Source organism: Artibeus jamaicensis, unplaced genomic scaffold (genome assembly GCF_021234435.1).
Source record: "Artibeus jamaicensis isolate MK-2021 breed Jamaican fruit bat unplaced genomic scaffold, CSHL_Jam_final scaffold_847, whole genome shotgun sequence".
NCBI lineage: Eukaryota > Metazoa > Chordata > Mammalia > Chiroptera > Phyllostomidae > Artibeus > Artibeus jamaicensis.
Window position 1 is genome coordinate 2,492,823 of NW_026522057.1, and position 22,067 is coordinate 2,514,889.

At 51.4% G+C, this 22,067-nt stretch overlaps 2 protein-coding genes across 9 annotated transcripts in view; both read right to left on the minus strand.

Moving 5' to 3' along the window:
- Positions 1 to 2,321, minus strand: part of ST3GAL3 (ST3 beta-galactoside alpha-2,3-sialyltransferase 3) — a 193,999-nt gene extending 191,678 nt beyond the window's left edge. For all 6 annotated transcript variants that reach the window (XM_037149565.2, XM_037149562.2, XM_037149563.2 and 3 more), the window contains exon 1: positions 2,233 to 2,321. The gene's annotated coding sequence lies outside the window, so the exon portion shown is untranslated. The remainder of the gene's footprint in view (positions 1 to 2,232) is intronic.
- A 2,398-nt stretch (positions 2,322 to 4,719) lies between these two features.
- Positions 4,720 to 22,067, minus strand: part of KDM4A (lysine demethylase 4A) — a 39,085-nt gene continuing 21,737 nt past the window's right edge. For all 3 annotated transcript variants that reach the window (XM_037149558.2, XM_037149559.2, XM_037149560.2), the window contains exons 12-22: positions 20,388 to 20,508; positions 16,548 to 16,729; positions 14,887 to 15,091; positions 14,360 to 14,436; positions 13,614 to 13,669; positions 11,826 to 11,934; positions 11,328 to 11,513; positions 9,087 to 9,257; positions 6,493 to 6,612; positions 6,115 to 6,207; positions 4,720 to 5,985 (exon numbers count right to left, since the gene is read on the minus strand). In XM_037149558.2, the coding sequence (XP_037005453.2) occupies positions 5,845 to 5,985; positions 6,115 to 6,207; positions 6,493 to 6,612; positions 9,087 to 9,257; positions 11,328 to 11,513; positions 11,826 to 11,934; positions 13,614 to 13,669; positions 14,360 to 14,436; positions 14,887 to 15,091; positions 16,548 to 16,729; positions 20,388 to 20,508 (1,461 nt within the window). In that variant the 3' untranslated portion in view covers positions 4,720 to 5,844. The remainder of the gene's footprint in view (positions 5,986 to 6,114; positions 6,208 to 6,492; positions 6,613 to 9,086; positions 9,258 to 11,327; positions 11,514 to 11,825; positions 11,935 to 13,613; positions 13,670 to 14,359; positions 14,437 to 14,886; positions 15,092 to 16,547; positions 16,730 to 20,387; positions 20,509 to 22,067) is intronic.

A 22,067-nucleotide genomic window follows, 5' to 3' on the forward strand; every position in this document is an offset into this window, starting at 1 on the left:
ATAAAAATCTAAGAAAAAGGCAAAAAAAAAATTGAGTTTACCCATACTGCCCATGCCAGGCTGGTCTGTGCTTCATTCAACAGACAGTGGGGAACCACTAGGTCTCGGCTGGGGAAGCGAGGTATCGGAAAGGGACAGCAGTACACAAGACAGACGGAAGGAAAGTATGTCAGGGGGGTTGTGCAATAAGTCAAGGGAATGGAACGTCGAAGGCCCTGCAGCAGTGTGATGACAGCAGGAACAATAAGCAGCAGATGCCAGAAATAATGCAGAGGCAGCCTCAAAAGACCTGGCAGACAACCGAACCGGTGCGGGTGGTGGGGAAGATAGGCAAGAATGGTTCTGAACGTGTAAATCCTGGTTAGTGGAGAGGACTGTTATTCCACAAAGCTGAGGTTAATCAGAAACCTTCCCAGGCAAGGCAAGTGCTGCTGTGCCACTTTTCTAACACCTCGCTGCAGCTTCATCTGAGGTAAATACCATTATTTGGTCATCCTCTGCACCACCCAGGAAAAGTTACTTCTTGGTGATGCCAGCTCATTTGCGCAACTGCATGGTGTGCTTCTCCCAAGAGGACATACCCTGGACCACCACGAGCATTTGGGTTCTCTCCTGCCACCTCCACCATCCTCACTTTCTCACTTCCCCATTTCTCCTTCCTCATCGTTCACCCAGGCCTACCCACTCATGCCTCAGCTGGACCCCTTTTCCTGCAGTGTCACTGCGCCTACTGTCTCGGAATTCTGGAGACCATATGGTTAGTTACCAATGTCCAGTGTGCCCTTTATTCCCACAACTAATGTAGAAGCCCATTAGAATAAGCCTTATAACTGACAGGTCTTGAGTTCCCCACAGTTGCATTGCCTTGCACATAATATATACTTAATAGACACTATGGTGATTCAAAGTCAATTAATTTCTAAAAATATGCACATCTTATTTCCTCATGCAACATGTGAAATGGAGAGATTCACCACTTAATGCTTAAAAATGTCCTTAAGAACCTTTCATCTTAAGAGCTGCTATTACCTTAAAAGATTATTTGAAAATACCATTTTGTCATAAATGTTTGTGCCAGCTGCCCTTTAATCCTTTTGCCTTGAAGGTATACCAAATGATTCAGTGATCATCAGCCCAGTGTGGTTATGACTTAGAAATAACCCAATTTTCCATGATGACTTACTTTCAGAAGCCTGGTCAGAGCTTTTTTTCTACTACCCTGCTCAACTAGCCACCATACATAGAGCAGCGACTTTTAACTTTTTTCATCTTGTCACACACATAAACTAATCGCTAAAATTCTGCGGCACACTAAAGAGTATACTTTTTTGCCTGACAAAAAAAAAAAGTAGGTATAATTTTGATTCACTCACAGTCAACTATGGTTGGCTATTGTTGTGTTGACTATTGCCACTTTTTTATTTAAAAATCTGGGAAAAGAGGTCAGAGTCAGGTATTGCATATATTCTTGCGGCTTACAGGCTGAAAATCGCTAGTACAGATCATTCAAAGTATAGCCACAGAAAAGTTTGTATCTTTTTTTTAAACAAAGTAATGGCTACCTCCATTGATCCCTCTCTCAGTTAACTACAATTCCACTCAGTTTCACTCCTTCCTCATAGGTCAGGGAAACAAACAGAAATAAGGTTTCTCGAGGAATTATAAAAATGGCACTACTGTGAAAAGGAATCCAAAACATTTGTGGGACAATACCCTGATCAAACACGCTCTCGTGACTTAAGATATTTCCTCCTGCTAAGGAAGCAAGAGAGGCGTGCTCTGCCAATCAAACTGACCCCGGTCCCCTAAACACCAGGCCGGCAGTGCAGAGATGACAACCGTTGCGCAGCCGCGGCCGATTCCCGCTGGGGGTGTCCGGTCGCCGGGCTGACCGTCTCCGTCCTCTGCGCCCTGGTGCGCAGCGCCGCGGGGTCTCGCACGCAGATGACCTCAGCCGTTCGGCCCGGAGCCAGCTGTCCTCTCCTCTCAGGCCTCGCAGCCCCTGCCCCTGCCGACACGAGGTCGTCCAGGGGCCCGGCCCGAACCCCGGCCACCGCCGGTACTAAGAGAGGACCCGTCAGCGCCCCTAACCTCCTGCCCCAGCACTAGCGCGCGCGGCTGCGCGCCGGGCCCAGACCCCGGGGCCGCGGGCGGAGGGGGAGGGGAGGGGCGGCGCGCTGACCGTTAGCCGCGGCGGCTGCTGCGCCCGACACGCGCAGGACCGGCTCTTACCGCAGCAAAAAGGCAGGCAGCGGGGAGGCGGCGCCCGGCCCGACGCGAGCGGGAAGACCGAGGCGACGGCGTGGGAGACGGCGACAGCAGCCGCGGGGGACCCCGGGGGGCTCCCAGGACGCGGCGGGCGGCATGGGCGCCGCCATAGTGAGGACGCAGCGGCGGGCGGAGCGCGCGTCCGCGACCGGGGACGGCGGGACCACCAATCCCACTCTCCGCCTCAGCGCCCTCGCCGGAGTCGGGCATCTGCGGCCAATCCACGCGCAGGAGCCGGGCGGGGCGCCGGGATGACCAATGCAGAGCTGCGCTACGGCCAGTGGGCGGGCACAGCCCCGGAGTGGCTGCGGCGGTGCGCAGCCCCGGGTTTCCCGAGCCCACCGCCCCACCGCCGTCGTGGGCCGGTGCCGCAGGCTCTGCGAGGCTGCAGAGGGGTCGTGCGGTCCCAGACTGCCTGCTCGGCGCTGACGCCCGGGCCTGGGTTCTCAAGAGCACATCCTACGTCTAGAGGATTCCTCACGTCTGGCTTCCCTTCCCGAGATGCCAACGTCTGATGGCCGCAGGACTCGCTGTCCGCCAGGATGCCCCAGCCTTTCCAGAGCCTGCTTCTTCGCCCGCGCGGGGGGCCGGGTGGCGTTCCACGCCAAGGAGTGCTGCCGGTTCGTTCCGTGAGGTCCAAGGCTTTGGCCTCCACGGGCTGGGCGACCCTGTACTATCATGGGAGTTAAGGGTGGAAGGGTTCTCAGGCTGTACTTCTGTATTACCAATTTCTGAGCCTTGCAAAAATTTTTGTCTGGGGTTAGAACCACTACGCTCCGTCCCATTCCCGTTTAGCTTTTGCAGCTCTGGAGGTCCCACCCAGCTCTTTCCCATCCTACTCCTTCATTCAGCCAAGGCCAGGCATTCGCCTGGGCATAATTTATCCTTAAAAAAAAAAAAAAGATTTTATTTATTTTTAGAGAGAAACATTGATGTGAGATACATAGATCAGCTGCCTCTCGCAAATCCCCAACGGGGGATCTGGCCCACAACCCAGTTATGTGTCCTGACTGGGAATCAAACCGCGACCCTCTGGCTTGCAGGACAGTACTCAATCTTCTAAGCCAGAGCAGCCCTGGCAACGCCTGGGCACAATTTAAAACGTAATTCCTCAGGTGGGAAGAGGAACTCTCAGGCTACAATCCTTGGTCGCCAACCTAAAGACCCTACCCTAAAGGAGGGCATTTTGCCCTGGCAGGAGTCCTCTGTGAGGAGCCTGCCTAAGACAGGCGAGCCCACCCTTCCCTGGCGTGAGTCCCCTGAGGCCCTGTCCCGACTAGACAGGTAGTGAGGGAGACAACTGCTTGTTGTGTGCGATCTAAATAAAATCTCATTTCATCTTTAACTGGTTTTCCCAGGATTATTAGGCTGACCAAAATAAAAAGTACAAAAAAAAGTTAAGAACTCTGCTGGGATCAGATCAAGAATCCCAGCTGCACAGGTCCTCCAGGTAGAGTAGGATCAGTGGCGGCAGCGGGACCCTGGCAATTCTGGAGAAGTTCCTTTCCTCCAATGGTGCGTGCTCCCAGGGCTCACCAATCCATTTAGGCTTCTGCCGAGTCTTACCTGATGACTCCCTGGGAATCACTGGGTGCTGCACAAAAAACCAAATCCCCCTTTCTTGGCCCCAGGAGGGAGCCGGCATAAAATGTCTTTGAAACCTGCTACTCCCAGCTCCACACCCCCCCCCCACACCCAGACACCAAGCACCAGCCACCTCCCAAGACCCAGGACACAAAGAAGTATTGAGTTGTTGAGCTGACCATAGCCTCTCTGCAGCTGGACAGGGCCATGAAACAGAGTGCCTGGCAGCTCTGCTGTCTCTAAGTCCTGCGCCTATTCACTGGCCCCTCCTGGCCTGCTGCTGTTGCTGCTCTATCCCTGTCCACCTGGACCTCAGGAAATCCCCAGGCACAGGGACCAGGTCTTCCACCAAGGAAGCTTCTCCACCAAGCACAGACAGCTCAGAGCAGCTTCAGGACCCCACTGGGATGCCTCTGGGGGTCAAGTCCGTTGCTCTTCGAGCACCTAAAATGTACTCCCTTCCTGGCAAGCTGGTTCAACAATTTGTGTGGAAAAGACAGGGATGGACTTGACCAGCTCGATTAAGTGGGTCAGAAGTAAGAGATCGAATTCAGTTCTACAGACTGAGTGGCTGTCTGGTCTTTCCTTTAATACCTCCTTCTAATCTCAAAGAGGAAGCAAAAAGAGGTACTCATGGCTGGAGATGCCTCTGCTCCCCCATCCCACTGTGCTGGGCCTAATACAGAGCCACCGCATCACAATTTGACCAGAAACCCATCTCTTTAGGACAACTTCCTAAATCTTTGCAGGCTGACTCTTCTTAAAATACACGGCCTTGTTCCAGAGCCTATGATTCTAGATATGCCCTCGGCCTGACCCTGGGCCACTTGGGCTCCTTGGGGCAGACACAACCAATCCTTTGCTCAACACATTTTATTGCTAAAGACAAAAGTGATGCACCAATTTTCAAAATAATTTGGTTTATAGCGTTCATACGTAACAAAAATCAGGGAAGTATTATAAATCTGATTCTTGTATACATAGGGTACAGGTGTGAAGCCCTCCAATCCTGGGCCCAGGCAAACAAATTCATGAGGAGCAAAAACCTGTTTAACCCCTTCAGTGTTGCCCTCCAGTCCCACCCCCCTTCCCAAATTCACTCCCTCCCATCCCCAGACCTGGGGCAAACCTGCCCCTGGCCACCAATGGCCCCAGTTCATCTTATCCCTCCCAGCCCCTGCATGATTGCAATTTTCTGCTGACAGAATCACCCACCAGGATCTGCCTGCTTCCATCATTAAGACCCCCCTTGACGACGCTCCCCACCACACACTCTAATACTGTGTGCCACAGGGGCTCTGTGCCTAGAGGGATGTGGGCACACTCCCATGTCACTCCTATCCTCTTCAAGAGAGGACAAAGAGGTGGCACTAACTCCTCTGCATCTCAATACTGCAGCTTTGCCAGAGCTCCCTTGTGGCAGTTCAAGGGACAGATGCCACACCCATCTCCAGCCAACCCCAGGGGCCCTTTACTCAGCTCAGCTGAGGGCAGAATTTCACATTTTGTTTGCCCTGGATAGGCAAGGAAGAAAGTAAAGGCCAGGGGCTGGCAAAAGCTGGTCCGCCCACCCACACACGCACGCACGCACGCACACATAAATACAAAACGGGGAGGGGAGGGGAAGCACCAGCACCTCTTCCTAGGCGGTGCAGGTGCTCGTTAGGAAGCTAAGTCCTAGGCCAGGGACAGGGCAACAGTCCAGCCAGCAGAGCCCACCCACTGGAGGCAGTGCAGCCACAGCACTCCAGTGCTCAGCTCTCAGCTGGCGGCTCGGTGGCTGCTGCCACGTGTCCAAGAACGGCTTGTCCTTTCATTAGAGGAGATGCGACAAAGGTGGGGTGAGAAGATGATAGGTCGATTATTTCATTCCTTTGCATTTTACAACTTCACGTTAGAGACGTCGTCAGAGTTCCATGTGTCTGCTGTGCCGTGGAGCCTCCACAGAGCGCTCGCCTCGATGGCTGGGGATCTCGAGGCTCCTGGAAGCACCTACTCCATGATGGCCCGGTACAGAGCAGGCTCAATGTAATCTTCCCGGTACCTGGAGTTGATAACTCGCTGCCGTTTCTTTTCCTGTTTGACTTCCTTCTCTGTGAAAATCTCATTGAAGCGCATGTCTGAAGCTACTGACTGTGGAAGAACAGGCAAGCCAAATGAGAGCTCTGTGGCCAGCCACCGGGAGAAAAAACACAGGGACACGTCCCCGCCTGGCTCCCGCCCTCCAAGGCAGGAACGTGGACACCCACGAAACACACTCACCAGTCTAGACTTGACTCTTTTGGGAAGCTCTTCATCCAGCGTGTAAACGTCATCTCTCTTAACCACCAGCTGTGAGCCGTCCTCAAACTCCACCTACCAAGGAAACAAAGGCCTTTGGCTAAGATGTCCCTGACTCTGTCCCTGGCCCCCCAGGCACAATGGTCATGTCCTGTAGTCACAGAAGAATTCAGAACGCTGAAGGACCGAGTTCTGTTTGAAGAACACAGCTAACAGCCTAGACACAGGGCAGCCCCCAGCTCTGAAAGCGTCGTTACCGAGCCCTCAGCTCTCCCAAGAGCAAAGACGCACCTCTGGCCCAAGAGGAAACACTGAATTCATCAAAGTACCCTCCAGCTCCCAGCAAAAACCTGTGGTTACCTGGTACATCTGGATAGGATGGGAGGCCACAAACTTGGCTCCATAGACTTGGCCGTCTGTCCATCGCACTTGAACCACTTCCCCTTCAGCAGGCGGACCCAGCTGAAGACAGTCCTGACTCTGAGGGAACAGTAAGGGAGAAGCATGAAAGGAAGGCCACCTGAGCAAAGTGGCGGCCACCATCTCCCTCAGGGAAGCGTGCAGCAGGACGAGTTCCTGCTCCTGTGGAAATGCTCAGCAGCCTGTCTGCTAGTGAAAGATACTGTGTAACCGTCTGAGTTGTGAGTTGAAGCAGCTGCTCTTTTCATGGAACATAAGCTTTAGACTTGGGTACTGGCAGACATCTTCAAAATGAATGAAGTGAGCCTGTCACTTCAAAGAAAACAGCCGACGGTATCAAGTACTGCCAATGGTAAAAATCTAAGCTATCAAACACAAATTAGTAGCAACACGAGCTTGAAGTTTCCCCAAATTTAAAGATTTTTCTGACTAGTCATACCAGTGAAGGTGATTTTGATAGTGTGTAAGAAAATTTCACATTTGAAAGGTCTGCATGGTCCATCACACCAATAATGTGTAACGCTACAAAATCCTGCATGAGGGGAGACCCATTCTCGGTGAAGGCCGAACCACGGATGTTAATGTAACTGGCTGTGCAAAGGTCACTGACCTACTTTCAGATTCCACACTGCACTGAAGTTTTAAGAAACCAACACTCGTTGAGTTTTGGTGTAATATTAAAGAATACCATAATTATCTGAAAGGCTACTAAAATACTCCCCCCTTCTCCAATTACATGTCTGTGAGACTGATTTTCTTCATATCTTTTTAACCAAAACAATAAATTGCAACAGACTGAAAATGTGACATTAAAGATATTTATTTGCAAATGGCCTTCTTTCAACTAATTTTTGTTTTAAAATGAAATTATTTTTGCCCTGGCTGGGTGGCTTAAGTTGTTGAAGCATCATCCCATACACCAAAAGATTGCAGGTTCGATCCCCAGTCAGGGCACATACTTAGGTTACAGGTTCGATCTCTGCTCAAGGTATGTATGGGAGGCAACCAATTGATGTTTCTCTCCCTCTCTCTCCTTACCCCCTTCCTCTCTCTCTAAAAAAATCAATAAAAAATATCCTCAAGTGAGGATTAAAAATACAGTTGTTTTTTATTAAAAATAGTTTATCTCAAAATCAATCTCAAAGTTTTAACTTCTCATAGAGTAAATGTTGATAGACATAACTCACAAAACACAAGCTCTTTGGGGTCCTCAGTAACTTTTATTTTTAAAACAATTTTTTAGCCCTGGCTGGTGTGGCCCAGTGGATTGAGCACCAGGCTACGAACCAAAGGGTTGCTGGTTCAGTTCCCAGTCAGGGCATATAAGCCTGGGTTGCAGGCCAGGTCTCCAGTTGGCACACGAGAGGCAACTACACATTGATGTTTCTGTTCCTCTTTCTCCCTCCCTTTTTCTCTGAAAAGAAATAAAACCTTTAAATTTTTTTATTTACTTTTTTTAGAGAGAAAGGGAAGGAGAAAGAAAGGGAAAGAAACCTCCATATGAGAGAAATATTGATTGGTTGCCTCTTGCACATCCGGGACCTGGCCACAACCCAGGCATGTGCCCTGACCAAGAACCAAACTAGCGACCTTTCAGTTTGCAAGATGACACCCAACCCACAGAACCACACACCAGCCAGGGCGTCCTCAGTAACTCTGAGAGTCGTGAGATCACTGTTCTGGAAGTTAGAGATAATACCACCTAGAGTTGGTATGATAGGTGACAGAAATACTTAACATAAAGCACTTAGCATACTGCCTGGCATACCAGAGAGCTTACTAAACCACAGCTATTTTTTTTATTGCCGCAAATACTATTACTGCCATCCTTACTACCTTGTAATTAATGTGCTTTAGCAGCTGGGTTGCTAATGTGGCATAAACAAGGAAAACACCTGATTTGTTAAAAGTGGCTCAATCCCACTACCTCGATGCTTAGTGTAACATGTGAAAGGCAGGGTAGGGACAAGGGAAACCTGAACTAAGTCCTGAGTGCTAAGCCAGGAAACCTAGGACTCGGTCCAGGCAAGGCCTTGTGTCTCAAGTGTTGATAAGACAGGAAGAACAGGAGTGTCTGTCCAGGCAGTTTTTGCTCAGCCCCGAAGGCTTACTCTATAAAGAACCAAAAGCTGAGACCATGTATCTACTAAGAGGGCATGGTAGGAAAAAACTGGGCAATCCTCCCACGCTCACACAGCGACTCAGCAATGGAAACGGTCCCTGCACACGGGTCATCCCAAAGCCTGGGCTTTCTCACCCGAATCACAATGCCTTCAGGGTCGTTTGGACCAAAATACAGGCAGGTTTCAAAGAAATGCAGAAAACGCCGATTCCTACAGCTTCTGGGATGCACGGGGCCCTAGCAGCACACAATTTCATTTCCACAGACAGCCCAGTACAAAGGCTTTTTGTTCTGGGACCAACTGATGAAACCATGGGCCTGGCCAGGAAAGGGAGGCCCACAGCCAGGCTGCCAGCCAGACCTAGACACACCCCAACCCCAAACTGCCCAAGAAGCTCCTTCCAGAACTTACCACTATGTCCTCAGGATAGAGATTGTCGCTGAAGGAGCCATCATCAAAATTGACTTCATAGAAGGTCTCAGTGGTGAGCCTGACCACCTCACACTGGTAGAAGCGCCCATTCTTGTGCTTGCTAATGACCTTCTGGCCCGCAGTGATGCTCTGCAAGGCTCCCTTGGCACGCTGGGAAAAAAAGAGGCTTGGGTTACCCCCACAGACAGGTTTGGCAAATGGGGCCCCAAATCAGTTGGGGCCCCTCCTCTTCACCAGGGAAAGACAGCAAAGGGATGGAACAGTAAAAACGACTAGGGTTGGGAGCTGAAACTGTCCTTGTGGGCACCTACACCCCAGCCAGGCAAGTGAAAGAAACCAATACCATATTTTCTTGCGTAAATGTAGCTCCTTCCTAGTTTTCTCAATCCACAACCATCCTCACACCCTCATACCTCTTGCCCCGAATTCCATGGACAGACTCTTGTGACTTCCCTATTTATTTGCTGCCAGGAACTGACCAAATAGCACCCAGTACCACCCACAACTGAGACACGCAGTGAAGCAGACATCCAGCAGCCGATGCCCCACACAGATCTCAGCCCCAGCTCTGCCCTCAAGGCTCGGGTGCAAAGACCAAGTTTACCTAGACGTCCTCAGGTACATATGACAAATGGCTCTTCATTACAAAGGCCCTGCCACCTCTGGGACCCTCACATCACCCTTCTATTCTGAACTTTTTTTTTTTTTTTGATACAAACAGGATCACAGAGCACCTGTGGCCTTGTGTCCGACCGCTCCTCCCCAAGCCGCTTGGGCGCTGCAGCACTCCAGCCTCGCTAGCCCTCCCTGCTATTCTGTGAACTCGTGTGTTCCCAGCCCACGGTTTCTGCACTGCACTGCTGTTCCCTGTACCTGAAATGCTATCCCCGTTATACGCATGCTGGCTCCCTCACATCCAAATGTCAACTTACTGACACCACTGCTCAAGACCTCCTCTTCTACGCCCCTATCCTGCCGTACCTTTATCCTGTGCTCTTCTCCCGATCTGATACACTATCATTTTACTTGTTTCCTGACACGCAGCAGATGCCACATGTAGCATTCTCCACAGCAAGTATGTGGGGATGAATTAATGGAAGAAACACTCAACAGAACTGTTTCCTCACAGACTCAGCAGTCTGTGGCTGCCCGTTTAAGGATGTGAGGTGCGACACATTCACTATCCTGTTCTGCAACGGAACTTCTAGTTCCCCACGCGAGGCAGGACTCAGTGCTGCCTCAAGCGTTTATTCTTCCCGTTCGAATTCTTTCACTGACTATTTTCCATCTTCCCTGAGCCCCTAACCCACCCGACCAGCTCTCACACTCAGTAAAACAGCTCTGTGGAAAAGGAGACTCCAGTCAGCCAACAAGGACTTTTACAAGGCCCTCAACAGTAGAGGGAAAATGTTAAAAGTGGCCCCAGTGCTCCATGTGTTCCCACTTCAGGCCTCCTGTCCCCCTAGGTTAACCGGTCTGTCTGCCTCCAGTTCTTATTCCTTCAATCCTTGAATCCCCCAGAGCGACAATCAAAACACTGGAACAGTTCTCCTCATCTCGTGCAGTGTGGCAGCCCCGGGCCTCCACCCTCTGGAGCTGCTCGCCCTTCAGGTGCCACCCCCACCACAGTCCCAGAGCACGTCTTGTGTTCATTCTTCTAAGACTTGCCTGTTCTATTTCCGAAGCCTTGAATGCCCTTGCGCACACGATCCCTGCTTACCGTTTAGGACCCACTTCCAGTGCTGCCTTCCGTACAAACCCTTCCATGACTCCTCTAGCTAAAATCACAGGTAGCTTTCTCTGGGCTTCAACATTTAGAGAAGCACAAAACCTCCACCGTGTGGTGGTTAACGGCTAACTGCTGGGGGCTCTCCTTATCAGTTCACGACATTCAGAGAGCTTCTACTAGGTCCCTGACCCTGTGATAAATAGGGACACTTAGATTAATAAAAAAATAAACCCTCAAGGAGTTTCATCCTGGAGGAGAGGCACACACAAGGACACAGATAATCAGAAGGAACCAACCAGGTGTCGCCGGATTAGGAAGTGCCAGGCAGGGAGCAGAGACGACAGGCGCTGTCTCTTACTCCCTCACTCAACAGCACACTCCATAAAGCATAATGCCTGAGGAAGTATCTGCCGACACAATAAACGAACAGCCCGCAGAGATGATGATCCTGGAAACTGTCAGGAGGATTCCAGAACAGCACTCTCCCTCACCTCCAAGTTAGGAATCCTGTGCCGAAAGCAGGTAATGAAGACGACGAAAGGCCAGTCGTCCGGCTGCATCATCACTCCCGCGGCCTGGGCACAGCTCACGTGGAAGGCGGTGGGGCACCGGCCATGGGAGCACTGCACGCAGCAGCCGGCCGCTCTCTTCCTCCGCTTCTTACAGAAGACACATTTCTACAACAGAGGGGGAAGCGGATGACTCCGGGCACCCACGGCACAGTCTCCTGTACCATTCCCCTTCCCAAACGCAGAGCCAAACCGGCAGGAGTCCACCTCCTTCCCAAACAGGAGAGCACACACACCCTCTTTGGATCTCCTGTCTGATTACAGGCATCCTCATTAACGACTTTTAACCACAGGGTGAGTATCACAAACCCTGCTGAAAACCAAGGGGTTAAGGCTGGCCACTGGGCCAAGCAGAAGTGGTATGAGACATATAAACAGGGTAACGATGTAGAGTTTGCAAGCTCATCTCGTCTTCCTTACCAGCTTGAAGCGGGGCAGAGGAATTTTGCTCACATCCACTGGACTTCTTTCCGCAATGTTGACAAACCTTGCTTCCAAAATTGCCACAGCACATGACACGTGGACCCATCTGCCAAAAGGTAAAGGCTACCTCAGTTTCCTATGGCTCCAACACCCTGTGGCCTTCTCCTCTCAGAGGGACCACGGGTGGCACTTCCTCCCTTGTCCAACACGACCGCTGACCTCCAGACGCAAATTTCTGGGAGCCAGGGAGGTGAGAACCACAGTATCTCCACACGGAGTGTGTGGAAACAAGTCCCCGACACACTGCCCTGGTGTGGCGGGTATGCACTTCTCACAGCACTAGCTCACTCACAGTCTGTTGCAAAATGAGAAGAGCTAGTTGAGTGTGGCAGGTTTCAGGGAGTGAGAACAAATGAGAGCTCTACCTACACCTCTTTTACTTTAGGACCTGAGTGATTCCTCAATGTACCTCCAACTGTGCCCCCATCTGCCAATATTCACAGCTCTCCCCTGCAGGCCCCTGCCCAAACCATTCTTCCCCTGGGCTGAAACGACCTCTCCTTTCCGCCCCCTTCATCCACAGCAGACTCACTCTCTAAGGTCTGACCCGGCACCCACGTACTCTGACGGCCTGGTCAATGGCTGCCCCCTCAGAGGCTTGGCGTAAGTCCTGGACATTCCAGGAGGCCGTCGTGCCCCACAATGAAACGACCGAGGTGGGGAGAGCACGGAAGGCCAGGCCAGCAGAAACCTCCGACAGGCAGTGTCGGGGCCACACAGGAGCTGCCTGCAGCTCTCCCGGGGCTGTTACACAAGAGTGGGAACAGATCTGTTATGTGTGTCTCTACAAGGCAGAACAAGAATTATAAATTAAAAGCAGGATGCTCAAGCAGAGCCATTTCCACTCCAAATACAGAAGAACCTTAACGGCGCTATCTTGTAATTGTAAGGAACACGATGACCTCAAGTGATGTCAGCAAGTGCCTTTAAAGAAGTGGGAGCAGCAAGCTCAGTGGCCATTTACCTGGAATGGCCTGCAGGGGCTTCCTGTGAGGCAGGAGGCCAGACAGGACTTTAGCTGGAAGAAGGATGCTGACCACTGGTTGCCCACCGACCTGTGAATCCCACACCCTGGACAGCCAGAAATTCCAGGGCAAAAACCTCGATTACCTTACATTTCTACCACAGGTAAAGTAAGCCAAGACTAAGCACAAAGACTCAGCTCAGGGAAAATGAGCTGCCAACAGCTGAGAAGCCCAGCTCTGGGCTAAAATGCCCAGAAACATCTGTAGGTTTGATTCAACAGCAAGTAGGCTTGGCTGAGCTCTTCTCAATGTCCTGCTCTCCTCCTCAAGGACACTTGCCCTCACTCCTAACAGCAGGCATGAGCCAGGGAGAGAGCTTGCCTGCAGAAAAGGCTCGCTAGCCCCTGGCTACAGGCATCTCTGCACCAGCCCCATCTGCAACGAGATAGCTCCCCTCACTTCCAGCCCTTCAAACCTATGGACCATTATGACAGGATCCTCGAGAGCCCTTCTTAGCTCCTGCAAAAGGAGGATGTTACTTACATCTCTGCCTCAGGGAAAGATGGACTTGGAAAGGACTGGGATTTCTTGGCTCCCCCTGGCATCCCATTTTTAAATTAGTCTTAGAGATGCTACGCCAGCTCCAAGCAATGTGCTTCCCAAAACCTCATCAGTCATTCTGACGAACAGCCGCTGCCCTGAGTGCCTCTGCACGCCGCTTCAAAAGTGCACATTCTGAGACGCTGCTCGGAAAACTCACCTGTCGTCATTTGCTCTCTGCAGGGCTCCTCCTCGTAATGAGCATAAACAGCAGTCCTGCCAAGACAGGAAAGGAGGAACGTGGTTACCACCCGTCATTAATGACCCACCTGACTTCCTTTGGGCAACTGTGGCCCCCACACAAAAAAGGAGCCAAGTGTCATGTGGGCTTTGCCCACACAGCCCCTGTAAGCAGGACTCCCCTAGAGGAAGACAGGGATGCCACTTGGGGCTTAAGTGCACCAAGTATTCACCTGACTTAACATAATGCTCTTCACTGCTCCTGTAAATAACAACAGCTATAAGCAAACACACAGATGACATTCTGCTCAAACCAGAGGTATTGCAGGGCTCGGACAGCTTTCTATCTGGGTCAACAGCCAGGTTTGCGGGGAGGTGGTAGAAGGAATGGAGAGCTACAAGATGGCCCACCTGAGCCCCGTTTTAGCGCTCCAGCCCAGGGGCTGAGCTCTCTAAAGGGGGCCGTGGCTCACCCACAGGAGACTCCTACTTGGTCCTGACACCACAGAGCAAACTCGGCTTCCAAACCTCATCATGCCGGGTCATGGGTGAGCAGCCACCGCTCTTGGTGTCATGGTGATTGGTTCTGACCATCCCTTTTCTCTGACCTCACTGTGCACCGGGCCCTCTGCCGACTGCTGGGGATAGTAAGCCCACAGGAAACAGTCTAGCCCTGAACAGGCTCCAAGTCAGCAGGGATTAGGGGAGCAGTGTGGACGCACTCACCTCCTCCAGGGCGTTGGCTGAACAACGAGAACACATCCAGTCTTCAGAGGCCTTTGCAGGGGGCACCCCATAGCAACCTAATAAAGACACCAAGACAAGCGAATGAAACCCGGAGGCTACGGTCAGAACAAAGACTTTCAACTCTTTTCCATGAGATATGTCCCAAAATTACAACCCAACCTTACAGAAACCCCTGAATTCTAGCATCAGGCTCCCAGTGTTCAGCCTCAAAAAGTCAGAAACGTAGATTCACGGGTTCAAACACCTATTGAGTCGTGAGGACTGATGCCCTCCTGGTATGTGAACCAGGAGGACAGCCAGGAGCTGGCTGTGAAATCGTGGACCCTGAAGGAGCATGAAACTCAGACTCCATCACAACCAACTCCCCAAGAACACACGAGCCGCCTCCGCAGTGCCGGACTGCAGAAGCCAGGGGAAGGTTGCGGGGCAGGCCCGTGGAGGTGAGGACTTCGCCGGGAAAGCCATGCCCCCGGACACGACGCAGAGGGACAGCGACAGGCACTCACTGGCGTGGACCCGGACGCTGCACTTCTTGCAGGAGACCAGAAGGCTGGTGCCGTCCTCCTCCAGGTACGGGGTGCACAGGTTGATGTCTGTGCTGCAGCCCGTCGAGGTGAAGCACATTTCTGGAATTAATGGCTTGGTCCTCTGCTTCTGAGGGGCTAAATCTACAGCACTTCCGCAGCTCTGACTCAGGCCTCCAAACTCAACCTGAGGAGAGAGAGGGCGCACACCTCAGTGCACACGCCTGCGCTCCCGGCTCTCCGCCTGCTCCGTCAGCAGGAAGCCGGCTCTCTGACTGACAGGGCTCTGGCTACGGCTCCCGGGGGCACAGCCGTTATCCCTGAGCTGCTAATTGAAGTTACCTCTAATGACTCAAATTCAATTTCTCACAGCAGCATCAAACAAAGGCCCCTAGGGGACAGACAACCGAGGAAAGGAAGTGAAGTAAGAGGCAACTGGGATTTCAATCTTCCCAAACCGAGTGGTAATAAAATGCACTGAAATGTTAGCAAGGCTGCTGCTGCGGGCTGCCTATGTGCTGCTCCGCTGGTGGCCTCCACGCAGGGAGACCATCCAGAGCAGGTGCTCCCAATGGGCCAGCACTGATTTCCCCGTGTGGTCCACGTCCGCAGGTCACCTGAGCTGCAGCCAACCTGCAATTCCCCGCTTGGGGACCCTTTGGGAAGAACGTCATGTCCATGTACTTCTCCTGGCAAACATCCTGGCTACAACGATCTGCTGGCTCTGCCACTGGATGGCACCATCACCCCCATTCCAAGGTTGGCATGAGAAACTTGTCAACCCTCGGCCCGTGCCACTCATAAGCCTTTCCCTTCCCCTCACAGGCAAAGGCACATACAGCTAGCTCTTCGGTTTTGCTTTTTATCAATAGAAAGTAGTGAGTTCAATGCAAAGTGTGTTGGTCTGAGGTTCCATCCTTTGGCAAATATGAACCTGGCACCCTGCCAGGCTCTGCAGCAGCCACACTGCTTTTAACCACCATCAAAAGACTGACTGTCTACCCTGGGCAAGTCCCATCTGAGACCGAGCTGGTCACCCAGGACAAGCTACTATGGATGCCGTCCTGGCCTCCGAAAGCTAGACCCAGAGAGACCCGTGTTGGTGAAACCATCAAATGCCCCAGGAGGGAGAGGGCAAAGCTGCTCAGCCCCCGCGCCTTCCTGCCCCCGCCTCCCATGAGCCCTCTGCTCCTGCCCCTCCCAAGTTCCTCTTTACTACCCCCGACACCCACTGTGGCGGTGGGGAAAGAAAAGAGAACACTGGAGGACTTGGCCTGCCATCTAAAATTTAGGTTGTAGTAAAGAAACACTCCACCCTCCAGACTTCCTGGCCAGGACTACAAACCACCTAGAAGGAATAATCACTGGCTAGAATGACAACAAAGAGCAGATTCCTTTGCAAACAGTGTGAGTGCCAACAGGCAGAGGGAGTCCCCGCAAGCCTAAGCCACGTCTCCGAGGAAACCTCGCACTGCTGGGTTCTCTGCCTGGGAAGCCAGACCCGTACACATGGATGGGGCAGACAACACCGGGACAACGTGCCTTTCCCAAGACAACCAGTGACAAGCTGTGCACCCACAATCCAACTCTGCTTCCTTCTGACTGCTGGTCCTGGCCGAACAGTGGGGACGGCGTGGGCTCACCTGATGGTAAGTCTGAAAGATCATGCAGACAGAGCAGTGAGGTGCCTGCTGGGCCATGGTCTCGTTGAATTCCTTTTCCGCCTCAAAGTTTGGGGGTCGGTTCTGCCACAGCTGGCTCAGGGGCTTGGCCCAGGCCTCTGTCTCCTCAGCCTCCTCCTCAGGGGTCAGCTGTTCAGATGTCTCTAGAGAAGGAAGCAGAGCCTGCGTTAGCACATCTGTGCCTCTGCTGGGAGAGCAGATGGGCTCGACCAGGACCCTGGGTCCCAGAGGCTTGGACTAAACCCGATGTCCTACAGGTGCTAAATGCAAACTGCAGAAGTGACTTTCAGTGAACTCTGTTTATACTTGGATGATGCTGTGGGAAGTCCTGCCAGCAGCCCTTTCTCTGGCCGGAATGATTCATGGTCTCTACCTTCCTTGCTGCACGTGTTTGGCCTGCTCCCCTCACCCCTCGTAGCTGCCAGGACTCAACCCCTCTGCCCAAGGGCAGCAGTATGGAACAGTGCCTAGAAACCACGTTACTGCTTCCGATACGTCAGCAACTTGAGTCCTGACCTTTTAAATTTTCTCTTTTGTTGCATGAAGGGGAAAAATGATTTAAAAAAAAAAACAAGGAAATGGCGAGGCTTAGAAGTTTTCACATCATTGTCTTCAGTCAGAACTTCCCAGATCCCTCTGGAAAGGTTAGAGGGATATCTGCCATTTCGGGACAGGGCTCACCAACCCCCTCCGCACCCCTGGCTCTGCCTCAGAGGAAGACGAAGGGTGTCCAAGATGCGGCCCTGTTCCAGCCATAGCACATAACACCCTGAGTCTAGACTGGGGCTTGCACACGGACCAAATCCAGCCCGCTCTGAGAGCCAGAATCCCTTTTGCAGTTTCAAAGGGTTGAGGGGGGGGAAAGAAACCTGTGACAGAGACATGTGGCCTACAGACCCAACTGTTTACTGTCTGGTCCTCCACTGACCCCCAGCCCCGATAACAGGTTTGTATCATCTCCATACTCTGCACAGCAGAGCAGCTACTTCAGGCCACAGCACCGCCCAGGAGAGGAAATCCCCTTTGGGGACACCTTCCAAAAAGAAAGGGACACACTGCTGAATGGAAACAAAAAACTGCCCACCAAACAAGATAGAATTGGTAAAGGTGCTCACTTTCCACTGCCCCCAAATCAGGGAGAGAAAATGGACAGAGCCCACTAGCTCCCAATAGAAACAAGGCCAAAAAGGTAAGGGAAGCCCCAGAACTCTAACATTGTGGTGAATGAGGGCAATCATTCAGAGAGGCAGCAGCAAGTATCAAAATAAACGGATGCCCAGAGGGTTTCTCCAGACGCTCCCCCAAGTGAGGGCAGTATGATAAATTATCATCGGGATGTCCCTCCTTGGCAAGAAAGAAAAGGCCCAAGAATGGAGCACCCGATAGGAGCCCAGCTCCGTGCCAGCCCCACCCGAGGCACCTCCTGGGATCACTCCAGCCATGGGTGGGCACCAGCGGCCCCCGGCAGTAACCCTCCAATGACCTTCTCAGTTCTCCCCTGACAGAAGTGCTTTCTAAGAGTCCCCAGAGATCCATGCTGAGCAGCCGAAGGAACACTCTGGTACACACTTGCACTAGGTGCCCATCTATCTGTTCGCTTCTGGCAGCTCCAGCTCTCAATATAAACAGCCATCCAGTCTGCCTTTAAGGTCATGTTGAATTTAAAGGGACCCGGCAGCTGCCGTGTGACCTCAGTGCAGGGTACCACTGTGTAGTGAGGCCAGTGCAGACAATTAAAACTGACCCCTACAAGCCCCACCATCAGGCCTAGCCAGGAACCATGGGGCCAACCCAAGGCACAAATATTTCCTGCATCCTGGCCAAAATAAAAGTCTCCAAGACAGGACCGAAGAAACAGAGACAGCCTCACAACCAGGAGGAAAATCAATGCACTGACATCTGTTTACAAAGCCATGAAGTGGCCAAAAGTCACTCTGTCTGTGAATATACTAAATGATGAGAGGAAATGTTCACACTATTATGTGAAAACTGCAAGAGACCAAAGTTTACCATTTACATATATAAAACTTCACCAAGCGGTGTCGTTGAGATGTGTTATTTCACTGAATATGTTCTACCTCAATCAAACAATGTTAAGTGGCAGGAAGGGCACACCAGGCTAAAAGAGACTAAAAAAACAAAACTTCAAAAAACTTCCAAATGCGTGACCCCAGTTTGTTTTCTACAGGTTTAAAGAAAAACTATAAAACGTATTTTGGGGATAAGCTGGGAAAATGAACATGGACTGAAAACTGGACGATGCTATGAAATTACTGCCTATTTTCCAAGGTGTGGTAACAGCGGTGTTTACCTAAATTATCCTTCTTGGGAGACACCCATCAGTGTGTTTTCCATGAAGTGACTTATGACTACAACTCACTTTCAAATGATACAGCAAATACATACGCAGTGTGCATACAAACAATGCAAATGGAGCCAAAACGGTTACGGCAAAATGCTGACAGCTGTGCAATGCAGGGGCAAGCACGCAGTGTTTTCATTCAACTTTTCCACATTTGAAATTTGTCATAAAAACTTGGGCGACTGTATACTATTACCTCAATTACATTACTGTAAATAGACAGACACAGACATAATGTAGTATCAGACCAGAAAAGTCAGTAAGGTCAACACATTAAAATGCTCAGTGATCATCTTTACACGGTAATTTGTTGTCCTCTTTGTAAATTTTCCACTTTCCTGCAACTTTGGGGGAGGGGACCATGAAGCTAGGCTGCTGCTACACAGAGAAGCTGGGCTGGACGAAGACCAGAGGGCTTCCTAAGACTCTGGCTCAAGGTCTGGTCTCTTTCTGACTACAGGAGCTCAAGACACTTCCCACCCAACTTATCAAGATCCTCCTACCAAGGAAAACAGTGCACATGGGCACTGACATCAGATCAGAAAGGACATGTGGAGCCTGTGAAGCAGAGGCTGATGAGGCTCTGGACCTTCCCACCCAGCCAGTGGTGCCAGGAAGAGCAGGACACAGTAGGAAAGGGCCCAGCATCGGTCACTGAGAGAGGCTCATCAGCACTAATATTACTGCATCTCTGGGTTCCAGGCAGCACAGGAAACCATGCGGTGCTGATAGGATCCCATAGCACATTTCTGGGCTCTCCATATCCCTGCCTACTCCCTGTCTCCTTCACAGGCTCCTCTTCCTCCTCCGTCCTCCTGACCCCAGCCTCTGCTCACTGCCCTCTGCCCCTCTCCTTGAGTGGCCTCACTCACTCTAAGAAAAGTACCAAAGACCACCTCTGCACAGTCGCAAGTGCACATCCTCCAGACACTGAACAGAGGTTTCCAAACCCAACCACAGTTGGAAACCAGTGAGGCACTCACACCTCTCCCTCCCTAACACCCTCAGTTCCACATCCAACAGCCGAATCCAGATGACTACCTTCCCCCCACCTGGATTACCATCTCCCTTTCTTTAGAACTGTTTGCCTGTGACTTTGCTCCTCCCGAGGGCACAGACATATCTTGGTAGCCACACTCAGTGCAGGGCTTGGCCTTGGTGACAGAATCAGCTACCCTGAAAGACCAGCCTTATGCCTCCCAGGAGAGGAAGGGGAAGAGCCTGCACGCAATTACCCTATGTAAAGTACATTCTAAGATACACTCAACAGATGAAATCTGATAATAACTAGGTAGCAAATGATATCCTGCCCTCTTTACGGAGCATCTGGAGGAAGAGCTAAGCCAAAGGCCCACCCTCAGCCTGGTCTCCTGGTGACCTGTCAGACCAAGTCCTAGACACCCCCCCCATGAAGCCAGAAGCCAGAAGACAACACTCACCATCATCACTGACGCAATCCTGCAACACCAGCGGGTGGTGGCGGGGGAGCTTGCTTAAGGGCTGACGCCGGCCCTTAGACTTCTTATTCTCCTCCAGGGAAAACATGTATTCATCCGCAACCTGGGCAAACCGTAAGAAGAAATCAAATGGGTCTTGCGCCTCCACTTGGGGACACAGCGAAAGTCAGTTTTACAATGAAAACCAAAGGAAAGAGCAGGCACAGACACACACACACACACACATGAAAACCAAACACAGAAACCACCACCCGCCTTAGAAAAACAAAGTGACAGTGCCCTGCTGCAAACTAGTCTAGACTAGGATTATGCAAAACACTTTAGGGCAAAGTCTGTGCCTAGTAAGTGTGCGTCCTGGCCTTCTAATAAACAGCCTGAAACAAATGTACCAAAAAGAAACCTGCTCCGGCCTTAAAGATGAGCAAGTGCCTACCCCTACATTCACTGTCATGAGACTATGCCTGAGAGCCCTGGAGAAACCCAGGGGCCCCTCTCCTTCGACAAGGCCAGCAGCACCTGCTGCCAAGTGCCACAGCTAGGTCATCTAGGACTGAAAGGCTAGGGGCACTCAAAGGGGTGAGGAGCGGCTGACCCAGTAAAGGTAAATAGGCCGACTTCCCCTTAAGCACTGTGGAGACTTCAGCTCCAGCTCCCACCACTCGCTCCTCTCCTCCAGGGCAGAACATCAGCCAGGACAGAGGGCACATCTAAAACTCTGGCTGCAAAGGGAAAGGCTGATTTAAGCCTGCATTTACATAAAGTCAGAGCAAATGTAGTGAGGTTTAAGACGTACAGGATTGAGTCAGTAATACAACACATGAGTTTCCCTCTAATCCACACATTTAAAAACCTTTGTCATGCTGACATTAGGAGACACCGTGTTAAGCAGAACCCATCAAGCCAGGAAATGAGGCCTGGAACAGGGCCATTTTGCAACCGTGAGGAACACCAATGCCTCCTAGTGCTGCTGTGCAGCACGCCGGGACTTCAGACCCCCTGCAATGTCACGGAACCCCAGAACTTAAAGACCACCCTTGGAAGGTCAAGAAAAGCCAACTTCTGAGCAGGCCACATCCCAACAGAACACAGCCTGCTGCTCTCCCAAACATAAATTTCACCAACAGGTTTCAGCATCCACTTGCCCATTCATCTGACACACACTTACAGAGACGGCTGGGCACCAAGGCCCGCCCGGGAAAGACGGCAGGCGGAGAGACCTGCGCTAATAGGACGTGCGTGATCCCGCTCACGGGGCTGCGTGGAGTGACTCGGTGTGCAGGAATGTACAGGAGAGTGTGGACGTCAGCAGCCTCTTGTTACTCATGTCCACGAAGACTCAGATGATCACAGACTTGTAATCAGATCTGAACCAAACTGACTGGCGCCCATGGCTTCCAAACATACATACATCGAAGAGCCCCTCAAGAGCCCCCATCAGAGCGAATAGGCAGGACCTGCCTCCATTCCAACCCTGCTTTGATTTACATTTTTTAAATTATTAAGATTTTACTTAAACAAATGGTTCATTGGCTAAAACAAACTGGGAAACCCATATTCACCAAATTTGATAGTGCTATATAAGAGTAAAAAATTTAGGGACATGTACCCAACTATATGTATACTGACTGATGGATTGCACATCCAAGTACCTCAAAATGAGGT